Source organism: Poecilia latipinna, unplaced genomic scaffold, assembly GCF_001443285.1.
Source record: "Poecilia latipinna isolate Pla-1442-1.1 unplaced genomic scaffold, P_latipinna-1.0 Scaffold1087, whole genome shotgun sequence".
Classification (NCBI taxonomy): Eukaryota; Metazoa; Chordata; class Actinopteri; order Cyprinodontiformes; family Poeciliidae; genus Poecilia; species Poecilia latipinna.
Window position 1 is genome coordinate 258,926 of NW_015113703.1, and position 14,787 is coordinate 273,712.

The 14,787-nt window shown below is 42.0% G+C and overlaps 1 protein-coding gene across 5 annotated transcripts in view; it reads left to right on the forward strand.

The window, feature by feature from the left end:
• LOC106959499 (DNA (cytosine-5)-methyltransferase 3A) overlaps positions 1-14,714 on the forward strand; it is a 47,821-nt gene extending 33,107 nt beyond the window's left edge. For 3 of the 5 annotated variants that reach the window (XM_015052102.1, XM_015052103.1, XM_015052105.1), the window contains exons 7-19: positions 5,440-5,811; positions 7,431-7,589; positions 7,809-7,916; positions 8,918-9,074; positions 9,172-9,312; positions 10,475-10,519; positions 10,741-10,820; positions 10,921-11,033; positions 13,361-13,544; positions 13,619-13,703; positions 13,845-13,990; positions 14,165-14,255; positions 14,371-14,713. In XM_015052102.1, the coding sequence (XP_014907588.1) occupies positions 5,440-5,811; positions 7,431-7,589; positions 7,809-7,916; positions 8,918-9,074; positions 9,172-9,312; positions 10,475-10,519; positions 10,741-10,820; positions 10,921-11,033; positions 13,361-13,544; positions 13,619-13,703; positions 13,845-13,990; positions 14,165-14,255; positions 14,371-14,558 (1,869 nt within the window). In that variant the 3' untranslated portion in view covers positions 14,559-14,713. Of the gene's footprint in view, positions 1-5,439; positions 5,812-7,430; positions 7,590-7,808; positions 7,917-8,917; positions 9,075-9,171; positions 9,313-10,474; positions 10,520-10,740; positions 10,821-10,920; positions 11,034-13,360; positions 13,545-13,618; positions 13,704-13,844; positions 13,991-14,164; positions 14,256-14,370 lie in introns of all 5 variants that reach the window. The other 2 variants (XM_015052107.1, XM_015052106.1) reach the window with 1 other exon arrangement.
• Positions 14,715-14,787: the final 73 nt, after the last annotated feature.

Sequence of the window (14,787 nt, forward strand, 5' to 3'; positions counted from 1 at the left end):
CATGTTGCAGCAAGAAGAAATGCATATACCACACATTATAAACTACAGATTTTCCATAGTTTGAACTGCCTTGTTGCTGAAAATGTGCTATATAAATAAAATTACCTTACCTTGCAACTTATTGACCACAGCGACTTGTATATGTTTTTCTACTTCATGACACATTTCTTGTATCTATGCTACTGATACTCCGGAGTGACTTATAGTCCAGAAAAAACACTACGTACATTTGCACGTCTACGTTTTATAGCTACATTTCATACTTGCTGCAAATAGATCTATGATACAAGTCTGCAGGTTTACCTACAAAATAAATTGCTTGCAGCAATGTGTTCAATACACTTTTAACTAACTTTAGGTTATTCTTAAAAATATCTTTACAGAAAGTTCGTGCCATATTAGACAGCTAGCCAGCTGCGCTCGTTGACACTTGATGCTTAGTTGCAAAGTTTGCTCACCTTCGCGGGATGCAATGAGAACTTTACCTTTGTTTTTACACCCTTAAATCCAACAGCATTCAACTATTGCTGGTCTCTTACGTGTGATCAATGAAGTGAAGCTGTTTCCGTACTATCAAGATGGCGTCACAGCACCCAGATGTAGGTCGTCACGTTGGAACTATCTACAGGGTTTTATCATTTGAAAACCTCGTATCTTGACAGAAAAGGAAAACAATTCTGTTTGTGTACACTCACTACACAATGCAGATGTATTTGCTGTAAGGTTTTCAGCCTTCCTGTTATCTGCCAGCAGTTTTGCTCTCTCTCTCCGCCTGCGTAAACCACAGATGTAATAAAAAGACGTTCCTTTTTCAGTATCTGCTTACATCACTGCGCTTTCCTCTGACCTCACTGATGCCTAGATGATCATTTTAAGTCATCCTTCCTCATTAACGACTTGAACAACGAAGAGTGTTTTCAGCATTACCTCATTGTATTTAGGTACGGCGTGTTCACTGATTGGATAACCAGTGGAGTTTTTGATTTTCTGACCTGCTTGCCAGGGACTATCAAGTAGAAAATCAGGAGCCTTTTTATCGTTAGTTCCCACTTTGCCAGGCAGAGGATTTGAGGTCTTTTAACTACAGGCATATCTCGGCATGTGAGCCATCAAACAGTTACGCCAGCAGTCCTCGCCGGGTATTTCCTGCTCGCTGTGCATGAGAAACTGCAGAGGTCGAAAGCTTTGTGTTGTTTTAAAGTCTCAGTGGTTGGTTGAGAAAAAATGCAAACCGAAAGCTAAATTTACTCCTCTTCTTTTTTTTTTTTTTATCTTTCGTTACATCCTACTGTGCATGTTCTTCAACCTTAATTTAAGTTTGTGAAAAATATTATTAATAAATTTATGCAATAATCGTTTTACTTGCAGGCAAGACTATTTGTATCCTAGCAACCACTCCTGTGAGTCTCCGACTCTTTAAGATTTAGTTTCCCTTATAAAGTTAACAGCCTAATTAAACAACTGATGTTTAGCCGTTTACTGTAACCGTGGCGCTAATGTGAGCGTTACAGCTCACATTATAGGTGCTAAGTATTATTTCCACACATACGTTGAGACTGGTGTGTGTGCGTGTGTGTGCGTGCGTGTGTGTGTGTGTGTGTGTTGTGGGTGATTTCTGCCTCCCGTTGCACTCCGTCACCCTTTGAACCCTCGGGGTATTATGCTGTACGGCTTCTGAGTCAGATGATCTGCCGTTGTTCAACCAACATGTCTCTACACCCTGCCAGAGACCTGCAACATGCGCGGCTCCTGTTCAAAACAAAAGCCGCGTAATCGCAGTCCTCCGCGTTAAACTTCTGCGTTTTAACGAGGAAGTCGTGCCAGTTTCTTCGACCCCCGGTTTGCTTTCGTCTCGTGTTTGCAGCGCTGCGGCCTGCGCATGTGCTGCTCGTCTCCGGCGCCGTTCTGACAGGAGGCGTAAAGCGCTGGTGTTTCTGAGGTGTCGGTGACAGGCAGGCATGTGTAAATGATAAAGACCGCATTGTGTTATCTCCTCTACCTCCTTTTCTATTTGCCCCCCCCCTTTTAGACTCGGAGGGCCTGTCTCGCTCATAAAGCGGCGCACACACACTGTGAGGCCCTTGAAAGGGGGCATTTACCACTGAGAAGAAGTCCAGAGACAAATATCTGCTTCTTATAGCCACTATACTTTGTGTTCTCCCCCCAAAGTTGTGTGCTCAGTGTCACTAACTGTGTTTCCATGCAAAACTTTGCTGATGTTCCCCTGACCACAACTTTGCGATTGCGGTGTTCCCGTTAAATAAGGAACGCAGTTAAAGTCACATGTGAACAATGAGTTTGCTCATTGGATAAATCGTTAAAAAAAACCAAAAAAAACATGCAGCGACATCATCCTCATCCAGGATTTTTTCCACCAGTAGTGTTACCTGGTTTTTGACCAAATGACTTGTGTGATGCGAACGAAGTGTTTCCATTGCAGTTTTTGCAAAATACACAGCCAAAAAAAAAAAAAACCTCATTAGCTACACTTTCCAATTGGACATTTCAGCCATAAATCGGCTTAGCAGAAACACGGCGATTTTGAAAAAACTCTAATTTTTCACTACGATGAGGAGTTTTTTTTATTTTGTTTTTTTAAATGAAAAAAAAAGTTTTATTTCGTAAAACTGCAATGGAAACACGTTTTTCACAGGAAGTAACAGGAGAATCATTTTAATGACTTATCTCATGAAAAAAAATAAAACTGATTCATGTGTGAGTTTAATTGCGTTTTTCATTTCTTGGAAACACAGCAATAGGGAAATTGTGCTTTTGTTTACATTAGCAGAATATTGACAAAGTTTCAAATAGAAGCACAAAAAGCTTTTCATCAAAAAACTTGAGGTTTTTTGACATTTCCGTGGTTCCATTTGGCAAAATTGATTTTCGTCACTAAAATTGGAGTAATTGTAAAGTTAGTGGAAACAGATCTAGTTTCTAATGAGAAGAAATCTCAGAAAGAGAGAGAGAGAGAGAGAGAGAGAGACAGAGAGAGAGAGAGAGAGAGAGAGAGAGACAGAGAGAGAGAGAAAGCCAGCGTTATGCTAAGTGAACTAAAAAAAAAATCACCAGCATCACCCAGTAAGCGTCAACAATTTGCCAGGAATGATAGCAGATTCTGCTTCTGATTGTTTTCTTCCAAGCTAGCTGCCATGTGTTCGTTTTTGTATATTTATATTTTTTTTCTTTTTAACCACCTGGAACTACAGATCCGAGCAGGATGGAGAGCAGCGACTCAGGAGCCAAGTGGCCTATCGCGTACGGCCGAGGGCTTTGAACCACTCACCCGGCGCTGCAGCACAGATATTTATAAACCGCAGCTGAGCTTCTTGATTGAACAGCACATGTTTCTACTCTTCTGAGGCAAACCCCTCCCCACTCACCCAAGGCACCCTGTCCTCTTAAAGGCACTATTGTTTACGAGTCACTGGGGAAGAAGACGAGAAGCGGATCCCGGTGTACTCTCTCTCTCTCTCTCTTCCTCTCTCTCTCTCTCCGGCCGTGGCACCTCTGGAGATTGATATCATGTGAATCCTGAGAAACTGAAAAACTCTGGAGGGAAATAAGCACAGCTGTGCCCCGGCGCTCTCGCATGAAGCATATAGTGTGATCAGCACGTGTTGACATATGCGGATCTGCGCGCACGTAGAGGAAATGGAGACGGCGAGCAGAAAGTGGACATGCCTGTCCGTTTGAATCCAGCGCCGCGTTTGTTTGAGAAAGAGACATCAGAAACGGGCGCAGCTGTCGAGGATTTGCTGCCAGAGGCTTTCGTCTCGCCTGCGCCTTGTCCTTCTCTGATTGACCCACCGATTCAATGTCACGGACTCCCAGCTCCATTCCGGGACGCCGTACGGCCTCTGCATACGCTGCTTTTGTTAATGTCTCTACCAGCTTGAAACATCTGGTGATCGCTATATAGCTCAACCTTAGTCAGACCGGATGGAGAGCGACTGTGAAGATCCATTTTCAAGTCTTTCCAGAGATCCGCAGCTCAATTTAGGTGAAAGGTGAAAGTCTTTCCTCGGTCTCAGGTGTTTTGCACATTTGAACAGATTTACTTCCATTTAGCTCGATTCAAACCGAGTACAAGATGTTCAGGTCGATGTGCCAACATGGCAAAAATACAAAACGTAACCAAGCATTTGTTTGTCTAGTTTCTGGTGCAAATATCTTAGTTACCCTGAAGTAAGACTACACTAACTTATAAGCAACTTTTTAGAGTTTGTTTAAAGTCAGAAACTCCTTAATATTGAACTTATAATAATTTTATTTATTTATTTTTTTTGCACAAGTGAAAAAATAAAATACGCCAATGGAACTAGTACTTTTTTTTTTCAGGAATAATTGACTTAACGCGAGCTACAGCTTGCTGAAAAGTTACTTTTAAGTTAGTTCATTCATATATAATTATACTAATTTGCATTAAAAAACTTACTTGGTAAGATTTTGTGTGTTTTGGGGGTAAGCCAAATTTGGCTTGTCAAAGCAAATAACACCAGATCTGTCGAGCCTGTGACCAATGTCTGAGTCTCCCACCTGATCTGTGGATCTCTGCAGCTCCTCCAGAGTTACAATGAGCCTCCTGGCCACTTCTCTGAGTCTGTTAGTAGGGGTGTAGCGATAAGTCGGCCCTGATTTCCTTCGTTTTTTTAAGGTCTGTGCTCTTTTCTACCTCAGCAAACGTCTGAGAATCAGCCACTGTCGTCTTTGTGCTCTACCAGAAGGGAGGTTTGACTCACAGGTCATGTCTGCACATTTCCAGTTAACAATAGTCACCCCACTGTTACTACATTTCAGACTACAAAGACCCCTGTCTACGGGCCTGGTCTTGTCAGGTTTGGCGCTCTTTGCTTTTTTTAACCAGTGCTGTTTGTAGATGTCCAATGTCTGGTGCTTTAAACTCTCCCCCCACCCACTGCGGCTGCATCCCAGGCCCGGTTGACGTGTTCTCTGGTCTTCATTTGAGCTCTAATGTTCCCGAACAATACTCCGTGACCTTTGCAGAACAGTTGCTTTTATAAAAGCCACACTTAAAAGCTATATGACCTTTTTCTTTCCCCCTTCCACTTCACAATTATGCACTATATCCACTGCGCTCCCCTAAAATTTTTATTGGCCTGGTCTGGTCACCCCTATGAATTTTTTTTTTCTTTTCCTGTGGGCGCCACTGACTGCATTGTGTTGGGGCTATTACATAAGATCCCATTAAAGTGAAAAAAAAAATAAGTGGAAGTAGTTCAAAGGGTATGAATACTTTTACAAGGCACAGTAAGATCCCGTTTACAAGGTTCTTTCAGACTCCGGCTCGGCATCGGCTTTGCCGTGAGGAGGTCCGCTGCTTGTGTTGCGCTGCCAAGTTCAATAGCTGCGCCGGTTTTGCCCAAAACTCCTCTGTTGTTTCGTTATTTGTTTTTGATTTTTGTTTGTTTTTTATAGGCAGAGAAAAGAGCCAAGCTAATGTCAGAGATCAACATAATGAAGGACCTGGAGAAGAGCGACGCAGAGAGCCGGACGGAGGAACTCCCAATAATCAAACACCCGCAGCCTTCAAAGCAACAACCTCAGCCTCAGCCGCACAGCCAGCCTCCGCCGCAGCCTCAGTATCAGCAGCAATCACAGCCGTCTCTGCAGCAGCAGCAGCAGCATCAACACAAGCAGCCACCTCAACAGCAGCAGCAGCAGCAGCAGCAGCAGCAGCAACCTACTGACCCGGCTTCTCCCACCGTGGCCACCACCCCGGAGCCTGTCGCCATCGGAGGAGAGGAAAAAACTTCCCAAAAGTCTTCGGACACCGAGCCCGAGTATGAGGTAATGCTCTGCAGAAGCACGACTTTGCTCTGCCGCCTGTTCGTTTTTTGGTAAGCTGCAACATGTAAGGGCTTCTGTCTTAAGGGTGAATGTGAGTTTAGAATCTCTTTGTCTTGTCAGACCAGCTGCATATTTCAGGTGGGATGTGTTAAAAGTTCACTACTACACACAATAAGGCTCCCTGTGGAGCAAGCAGCACATAAAACGACGCTCCTTGTGCTTTACACCAGCGTCAATCTATTACTTATTTCGTCTTTGACCTCGTTACAGTTTTAACTCGACAACTAATGTTTGAAATGTGGATTCATAACACGGTTTCCCAATATTATTAACAAATCTCAGACTCTGAATATCGGGGAGAAAATGCCTGTTTGTGCTTCTAAGGGGGTAAATACTGAACATTTCCAAAACAATAAAAAGCAACCTACCACTTTTCTGCACACACAGTTAAATTTGAATATGTTAGAATATAACTGCATCTAATTCCTCAAATGCAGAAATGCAGTGTTATAGACAGCAGAGTCATCACTGGGCCTGTCACAATAAACAATTAACCAATCAATCGCATGATCAATTAAAACCAGTTGAATCATTTTCATTTGCTTGAAACCGGATGATGAAACTTTTCAATCGGGTGTTTTGGTCTTTAACTATCCCTTTCTTTGAAGGACAGTTTTGTTTACAACGACTTCATAATTAAGTTTATTTGTTTTTTCTGTTGTTTATTTGGATATTTAAAGTTCCAGTGTTGAATGTTCACTAAAACTGAAACTTTATTAATCTTTGAGAATGTGCTCTTGCATTATTAGGCAACAATATTATCATTTATCGCAATAACTTCTGGGGCGATTTATCGGCCGGTAGAATTTGTGATTGCGACAGGTCTAGTCATTACTGACTTGGTGTGGAGATGAGATTTTTCATCAGAACCACAGGAGTTTCTTTCATTACCTCCCAAAAAGCATTTAGTGTTTTTTTGTTGTTGTTGTTTTTTTTATTATTATTAAAAAAGGTGAAAATAAGTCTGAGCATAAAAGTTTTAAAGCATGTACAAAATATGCATGTAGTGGAAACATATAATGTGGTATTTCTAAAAGAGATTGGGTTGAGCAGTCACGTTACCACGGTTCTTTTGGTCTTTGGGCCCTAAACAAACTCGGCTCCAGTAACCCGATTCGTCGGGATGAATGGAGGCACAAAATACAAAACCTTCCTTAACAAGCTGTGACGTGTCTTTAAAATACTTTGAGTTTAGCTCCGGTCTAAATGATTTCTGAGCACATTTACAAACACTAAACCCACCTGCGTGTGTGTGACACCTGTGTTTACGCACCACAGAGGGTTTAACCAGTCGCATTCCTCTCACAATGCTTCACATCTACAATGTATAAAATCTAAACTATGCACAGCCTTAAGACTTGTGTTGGAGTGTTCTGGATAACCAGCTCTCAAAGTGCATAGTTTTTCTGTGTTCTTGGGTATTTTGGTTAAGATTGTTTATCTTTCTTTTTTATGCAACAGATATTCCCCCCCCTCCCCTAAAGTAGAAAATAAGCTGTTTGGAACTTTGCTCAGAAGTTAATACGGAGTGGATGATTTGTGTCGTCTCCTGGCTGCAGGACGGCCGTGGTTTTGGCATCGGCGAGCTGGTTTGGGGGAAGCTGCGAGGTTTTTCTTGGTGGCCGGGCCGCATCGTGTCCTGGTGTATGACGGGCCGGAGCAGAGCCGCCGAGGGAACCAGATGGGTCATGTGGTTTGGAGACGGAAAATTCTCAGTGGTGAGTGTTCGGGGCCAACGGTAATATTCTTGTCAGGTGATTTTTCTTTTGGATTTTTCAAGCAAAACACAGTCTTCAGTTTTATTGATAACCACAAGGGTTGTTTTTTTTTTTCGGGTATTTATTCGTGCATCTGGTTGCTCTATTGAAATCTAATATCCAGATAATTTGTAGACTTGCAGCTTCAAAACGTTTATTTTTTTGTGTGTATTTTTACAGGTATGTGTAGAGAAACTTCTGCCTTTAAGTTCATTTAATAATGCCTTTCACCAACCAACTTACAACAAACAGCCCATGTACAAGAAAGCAATCTACGAAGTGTTACAGGTGAGAGCTCCTGACTTGTGTTTTTATGCTTCACTTAGGGCTGGACAATATGGCAAAACAACATATCATATTATAAACTTCTCATACTGGTTGATATAAATAATTATTGATTAATTTTTTGTTTTAAATATCTGAATACGGCCAATCTACAGAGATGACCTTTCCTGTTTTATCCCAAAATTTTTTTTTATTTTTAAGCTGTGCAGGCTCGGTGTTGCTCAAGTTACGCTGCAGGTTGTTGCTAGGTAACCAAAGAGAGAACGAGTTAGTCGATGCCATCAGCCTTTTTTAGCTAGCCATGAGAGATCAAGCGGCTAATGAACGAGCTACAAATGCTCTGCGGTTCTGTTTTGGATTTAAGTGAAATTGGTTATCACAGGTGTTATCTACTGATATTGATTATGTGTCTATCGTGATATATATTGTTATCAATTTATTCTCCAGTTCTTGTTTCACTCTATCACATTGTTGGTATATTTTAGATTCACCAATCAGTTTTCTGATCCTAAAGAAGATCTAAGGATAGCATTTAACATCTTTTCCTAGCCTTCCTACTCTGAATGATCGTTATTTATATTAGAAGGTGATGCTGTCTGTACAATAGCAGTTACTGTAAATATTCTACATTTACTAAATTGAATCTAAGTTCAAATGAGTAGAAAACTGGTCCTCCTTAGCATCTAGAAAGATTAGCGTTAGCTAAGGTTAGCCTTGCTAAAGGAGTGTACTCTCTTAAACATCCTGGATTGTTAATGCCAATAAAAATCACCACCTCATTCTTTCCAGACAATAAATGACTTATTTTAACCAATGATATGTTGGTTTTAAAATGATATGAAGCTGCTATACATCTTGCTATCCACAGCTTACTCTATTAGCCAACACTTTTATGTCAGAAGCACCTTGTGTGCCTCTTAATTTAAGGTTCCTCTCAGTTTGTTTTTTTTGTTGTTTTTTTTTGCCGATGAAGCGGGATTAAAATATTTTCCACATGTGTGCAGGTGGCTAGTAGCCGGGCAGGAAAAGCCTTTATAGCCTGCCCCGACAGTGACGAAAGTGAAACCTCCAAATCAGTGGACATGTTAAACAAGGAGATGATTGAGTGGGCGATGACCGGGTTTCAGCCCACTGGACCTAAGGGCTTAGAGCCACCTGAAGGTAAGAAAGCGCGACACCTTTGACCCCGTGGGAGCGGGGGACGGCCGAACTCACTCGAAATCACTTCTATAATTTCCACTTTGCCTGGACTTGCTAGAGGAGCGTAACTCCGAGGTTTACCCCGAGATTTGGGTGGAGCCCGAAGCGGCGGCCTACACGCCCCCCCCAGCCAAAAAGCCTCGCAAAAGCACGGTGGAGAAAGGGAAAGTCAAGGACATCATCGACGAGAGGACGCGAGGTGAGGGGGGCCCCGTCCGTTTGTGAACTCCTCTCTCTGTTGACAAGAGGTTAATTATTGTAGGAATTAGACAGGAAACGGGGTCAAGTTGCTGCGTATTACAGTGTCGCCTACAGTTAGGACGAAACTACATTCTGGGTCTTAACAGTGGAGAGCAGCAGGAGCCATACTGACTTAGTTAAACTATCAAAGAGCTGCACATTAAAATGAAACACGGGCACAATGTGCTTCCTGTCACACATGATCTATTTTTAGTTTGTGATCAGAGGAAGGCTCGCTCTGCCTTCCGTGTACGAGTGGACCCAGCTGTGTTTGCCTGATTTGTAGATGGTTGTTCACTTTGTACAGGTTTTCTTTCCAGCCTTCTCTTTTAGTCTTTTAGCTTGAAGTGCTTTTGTTGTTGTTGGGGAGAGATAAACCAATCAGAGTTTCACGGACAATTTCGGTTCACCCGTTTGTCGACCTTTGATCTGACAGCATCAATCTGAACTGATTCTTCTTTAAGATAGGAGTCAGTATGATTTTTCTATTCTAGTTTTTAATATTTGTAGCAGAGGTAAATGCTACGTTTGAGTCGTGCGTGAAAGAGTAGAACTGTTATTTGAATGCTGAGATATTGAAACTGGATGATGAAAGTCTGCAATCAGGTGTTTTGGTCTTTAACTATCCCTGTATTTTGAAGGACAGTTTTGTTTACAAAGACTTCATAATTCATTTTATTTGTTTTTTCTGTTGTTTATTTGGATATTTAAAGTGTAAATGTTCACTAAAATTGAAAGTTTATTAATCTTTGAGATTAATAAACCAGAATTCGTTCTGGGTGGAGAACCACAATGCTTCAAAATATGTACACAAACATCAGCTTTTTGAATTTTTCTCTCAATTTTACTCACTATTCAATCATTTTAATACTTATTTAGCATAAAATCAGCCTCATACATTCTGATTTTAGTTGGCCGTGAGTCCTTAGGGTTATTTTTATTTTTTTTTTGAAGCAGTCAAATGATTGACTGAAGGCCCTTTGGAGTCCTCTGGACTTGATAAAGCACTCACATCATACATGGCCATTTACCATAAGTGATGTGAGCATAAAGTGAGAACTTTTTTTTTGTAACATTTTCAGCAACATTCATTCATTCGTTTCCTCTCTTTTCTGTCACAGAGCGACTTGTTTATGAAGTGAGACAAAAGTGCCGCAGCTTGGAGGGTAAGTTCGGCTCACACATGCTCTCCAGATGCGTTTGGTCATTTCTCACTGTCGTTAAGAAGCAATCTAATCAGAATGTAGGCAACTGTTCTCATAAAACAGTGAAGGCAACACCGTTATTTATGTTCTGACCCCCTTTACGAACGTCCCGACTAACCTGCGTCACAGCTGACTAGATATGTTCACTCAAGTGTCCATCACCGCCTCTCGTCTTCCTCCAGACATCTGCATCTCGTGTGGAAGTCTGAACGTGAGCCTGGAGCACCCCTTGTTCGCCGGAGGAATGTGCCAGAGCTGCAAGGTGAGACGCTGCCCCACCGAACGAATTTACCGTTTTTGAAAACAACAAAACTTTTAAATGTCTCACTGCTTATATTCGGCTCTTTCTGTGCGCTTTGCAGAACTGCTTCCTGGAATGCGCGTACCAATACGACGACGACGGTTATCAGTCGTACTGCACTATCTGCTGCGGCGGACGTGAGGTGCTCATGTGTGGAAACAACAACTGCTGCAGGTGAGGCTTTGACTTCCTAATTCGGCAAGCTTAAATTGCGACCGCCTCATCTTCGGTCAACCTTGACCGAAGACGCACGTTCAACCTTGTTGGCCTCTTGTGTGGGGCGTTTAGAGGTAATTAGCGTGTAGAAGTCTAGAAATTTGAGTCTGGAGAAGTACGGAAGTAAGGATGTGTCGGAAACCTCGAGCACCACTGGGTTACACAAGCTGAAATACTTTGAGCTGGAGAGAAATTTAATTGATAAAATCTGTAGAAAATATAGAAGTTTTAGAGTTTTTTTTTTTCTTTTAGGAAATTTAACTACAAAGCTGTGATGCTTGGGCTGTGAATGTAGGAAAACAAAATCAAAAGTCCTTCCTCACATGAAGGACAACGGTTTGTCTTGAAGCTTCAGCTTAAGACAGTACAAGATTTTCTTTTAACGGTGTGAAGCATAAACCAAAGCATCTCTTAACATGCCTCACTTTTTACAATCTCTACACCGGACTTGCAACTTCAAACCAGCGTAGGCAGGTCAGAGAAACTGAAATAAACTCATCAAGCTCAGTGATGCTTTTCATTAAAAATGGCATAGTGCAACCCTCGCTCATCCAGGGCTTTGCAAAAGTTCTCAAAATCCTCCAAATTGTTCACATTTTGTCACTTTGCGATCACAAACTTCAATTTAGTCAAAGTGGTGTTTGATTGTAATTCTGAAAAATGTTTAATACATTTGCTTTACGCCCTTTTTAATTTGACACCCATTGATAAAATCCTTCAGAAGTCACCTCTGTGCACTTTGATGTGCAGATAACATCTGTTCAGATTTGTATTTGCAAGACACACACGTGCTACACTTTGCACTTGCTACAGTTTTAATGGAGAATATCCTTGAGCTCTGTGACACAATCTTTGGATGAATCAACTGTTTATTATTCCTAATAAATCAAACACAGTTATTCTTCACAAAGAGCTGGCTGTAGTCATCACAAATGTCACAACACTGATGTCAGGCTTCATCACGGAGGTCAGGCTCACAAACGGCTGATAGTAAATATTACGTCATGCGTGGTTTTTCAGTTTGAAGTCTCAAAGAAGGATCAGCCGAAGTACCCTGGCGCAGTAATTACAAGAAAACAAACGTTGAAAAAGCACCACTGAGAGTAACACGATCAGCGCACAGGGCCGTTCTTTGTGTTCACACGACGGCGTGTGACATTTTGATGATGAGTCGCTGCTTGCCAGGCTGGGCGTTTGGATGGAAACCTGATGCTCCAGCAGCCTGACCTCTGACCCCTGGAAGTGAAAACCGGGAGAATCATTCAAACTGAGCCTAATCTATTTAACAAGGTATAAAATATTATGTGGTAAATTAATCCCACCAGGAGACATGATTTGAACTAGGAGTGCAAGTTATTAATTAATTCGTTCGTTTAAAGTTGATTGGTCAGCGGCCAAACCTCAGTTTTCTCTGGCATCGAGAAGGATGATCGTCTTTCCATAATATGAAGGCCAGTATTTTTTTAAATACTGGCCTAATAAAAAAATTTAGGACAAAAATAATAAAACATTATTTTTGTCCTAAATACTGACTGAATAAACAGAATATTTTGGTTTTCTCACATTATTAAACTTAGATATATTTGCATATAACAAAAACGGGAACTCTTAAGTTGCTCATTGGAAAAATTAAAGATGAAAAGGATAAAATATGTGAAACATTTAATTCCCCATTAACAAAAATCTTCATACAGAAGAACCGTCTGTAAAAGACAGGTTAAAATTTCGCTGTCGTGATTTTGAGGTTTACGACCGACCTCAAAATCAGTCCTGCGTATTGGCCTCATATTTCTTTTTCATCACGTCGCATTTTTTCTCTGTTATTCCTTCTCCTCTTTCTTGTCACCACGTCCTCGCCGGTAATTTTTAAACAAGAAGTTGACGCTGCTTTGCTCCGTCATGCCGCTCACCTGGATGAGCCTTATTAACGTGAAACTTAAGGAGCTTGTCGAGTGTTTTTATTTCAAAACAGAACCGAATAAAGTCCATTTTTCATCCCACACCGACCTCTGTTTGGACTGTTTCTCCTTCTGTACCAACTGGCTCCGCTTAAGGATGACCAGCGGCGCCCTCTGCTGGGTGGCGGCCAAACTACAACACTAAAAGAAGGTCCAAGCGATCGTTAATAGGCAATCTACTGAAGCTAATTTTAATTTAATAAACAGTTAATCGTTAGTCGATTAATTGTTTGCGTCCCTACTTTGAACACTGAAAGTTTGAAGTCCTGCTTCAGCCAAAGCGATTTAACACTTACTGTGTTAACGCAGCTGGATCTCTGTGTCCAGGTGTTTCTGTGTGGAATGTGTAGACCTCCTCGTCGGTCAAGGAGCCGCCCACGCTGCCATCAAAGAGGACCCGTGGAACTGCTTCATGTGCAGTCCGAAGGGCGTGTTTGGTCTCCTGGAGCGCCGCTCAGACTGGCCCGACCATCTGCAGCTCTTCTTCGCAAATAATCACGATCAAGATTTTGTGAGTAGTAGTAACAGAGGAGTCTCTCTCTGTGGCGTATCTGTCTGAGTTTCCTTCCAATGTGTAAATTTCAGGATCCACCAAAGCTTTACCCCCCAGTCCTGGTGGAGAAGAGGAGGCCCATTCGTGTTCTGTCGTTGTTTGATGGCATAGCGACAGGTTGGACATCTTCTCTTTTGTCACAGTCTATAGGTTCAGCAACACTTGTTTTCTGTCAAATAATCGACGCTCGGGACTTACCCACTCTTAGTTGGTTTAACTAAATGTTGATGGATTCGTTGTATATTGCGCTCTCCACAGGACTGCTGGTGTTAAAAGAACTTGGCATCCAAGTGGATCGCTATGTGGCGTCCGAAGTGTGTGAAGACTCAATCACAGTGGGCATGGTCCGACATCAGGGACGGATCATGTATGTTGGGGATGTGAGGAATGTCACACGCAAACATGTAAGTGAAGAGGCTTTACTTTGGGGGGGACTTGATGAATTTAAACTCCATCACCGGTCAAAAGTATTTGCCGTGGATTGGTGGAGCACTTTAACGTTTCGGATTCTGTCACAATGCATTTGCACGTGATTATTTTTCTCTCTTTGTATGACTTTGTGTCACGTCTTTGGACAGATTCAGGAGTGGGGTCCATTTGACCTCGTCATTGGTGGAAGTCCCTGCAACGACCTCTCAATAGTCAACCCTGCTCGGAAGGGCGTTTATGGTATGTTCACGCAACTTCTCTTTTTACGTTCCCCTGTAGTGTTTTATAAATCTTTCTGCTCCAGATACAAAACACAAGACTGTTTCTCAATGTGGGGATTGTTTTTGCCCCACAGGAGGCAGCGGCCGCCTCTTCTTTGAGTTCTACCGGCTGCTCCACGAGGCTCGGCCCAAGGAAGGAGACGACAGACCGTTCTTCTGGCTCTTTGAAAACGTTGTTGCGATGGGTGTGAGCGACAAGAGGGACATCTCTCGCTTTCTAGAGGTTAGCTCCTACAGTGATCGAGGACTGCCTGCGAGTTAAACATAGTAAACAAGACAGTACACCTCCTCTTGATTGTACTTTTAATATATAAAATGATCTGCCTCAAGTTATATGTGGGTAAACTTTATTTTAACAAGGCACCAAATGATTACTGGGTTGTGACTGCCCCCTTGTGGCGATTTCTTGTCGAGGAGTAATGAGGAGATTCATGTTGCTTTTTTCTTATCACTGCATTTTAAACACCTGATTACCTTTCAACTTTACATTA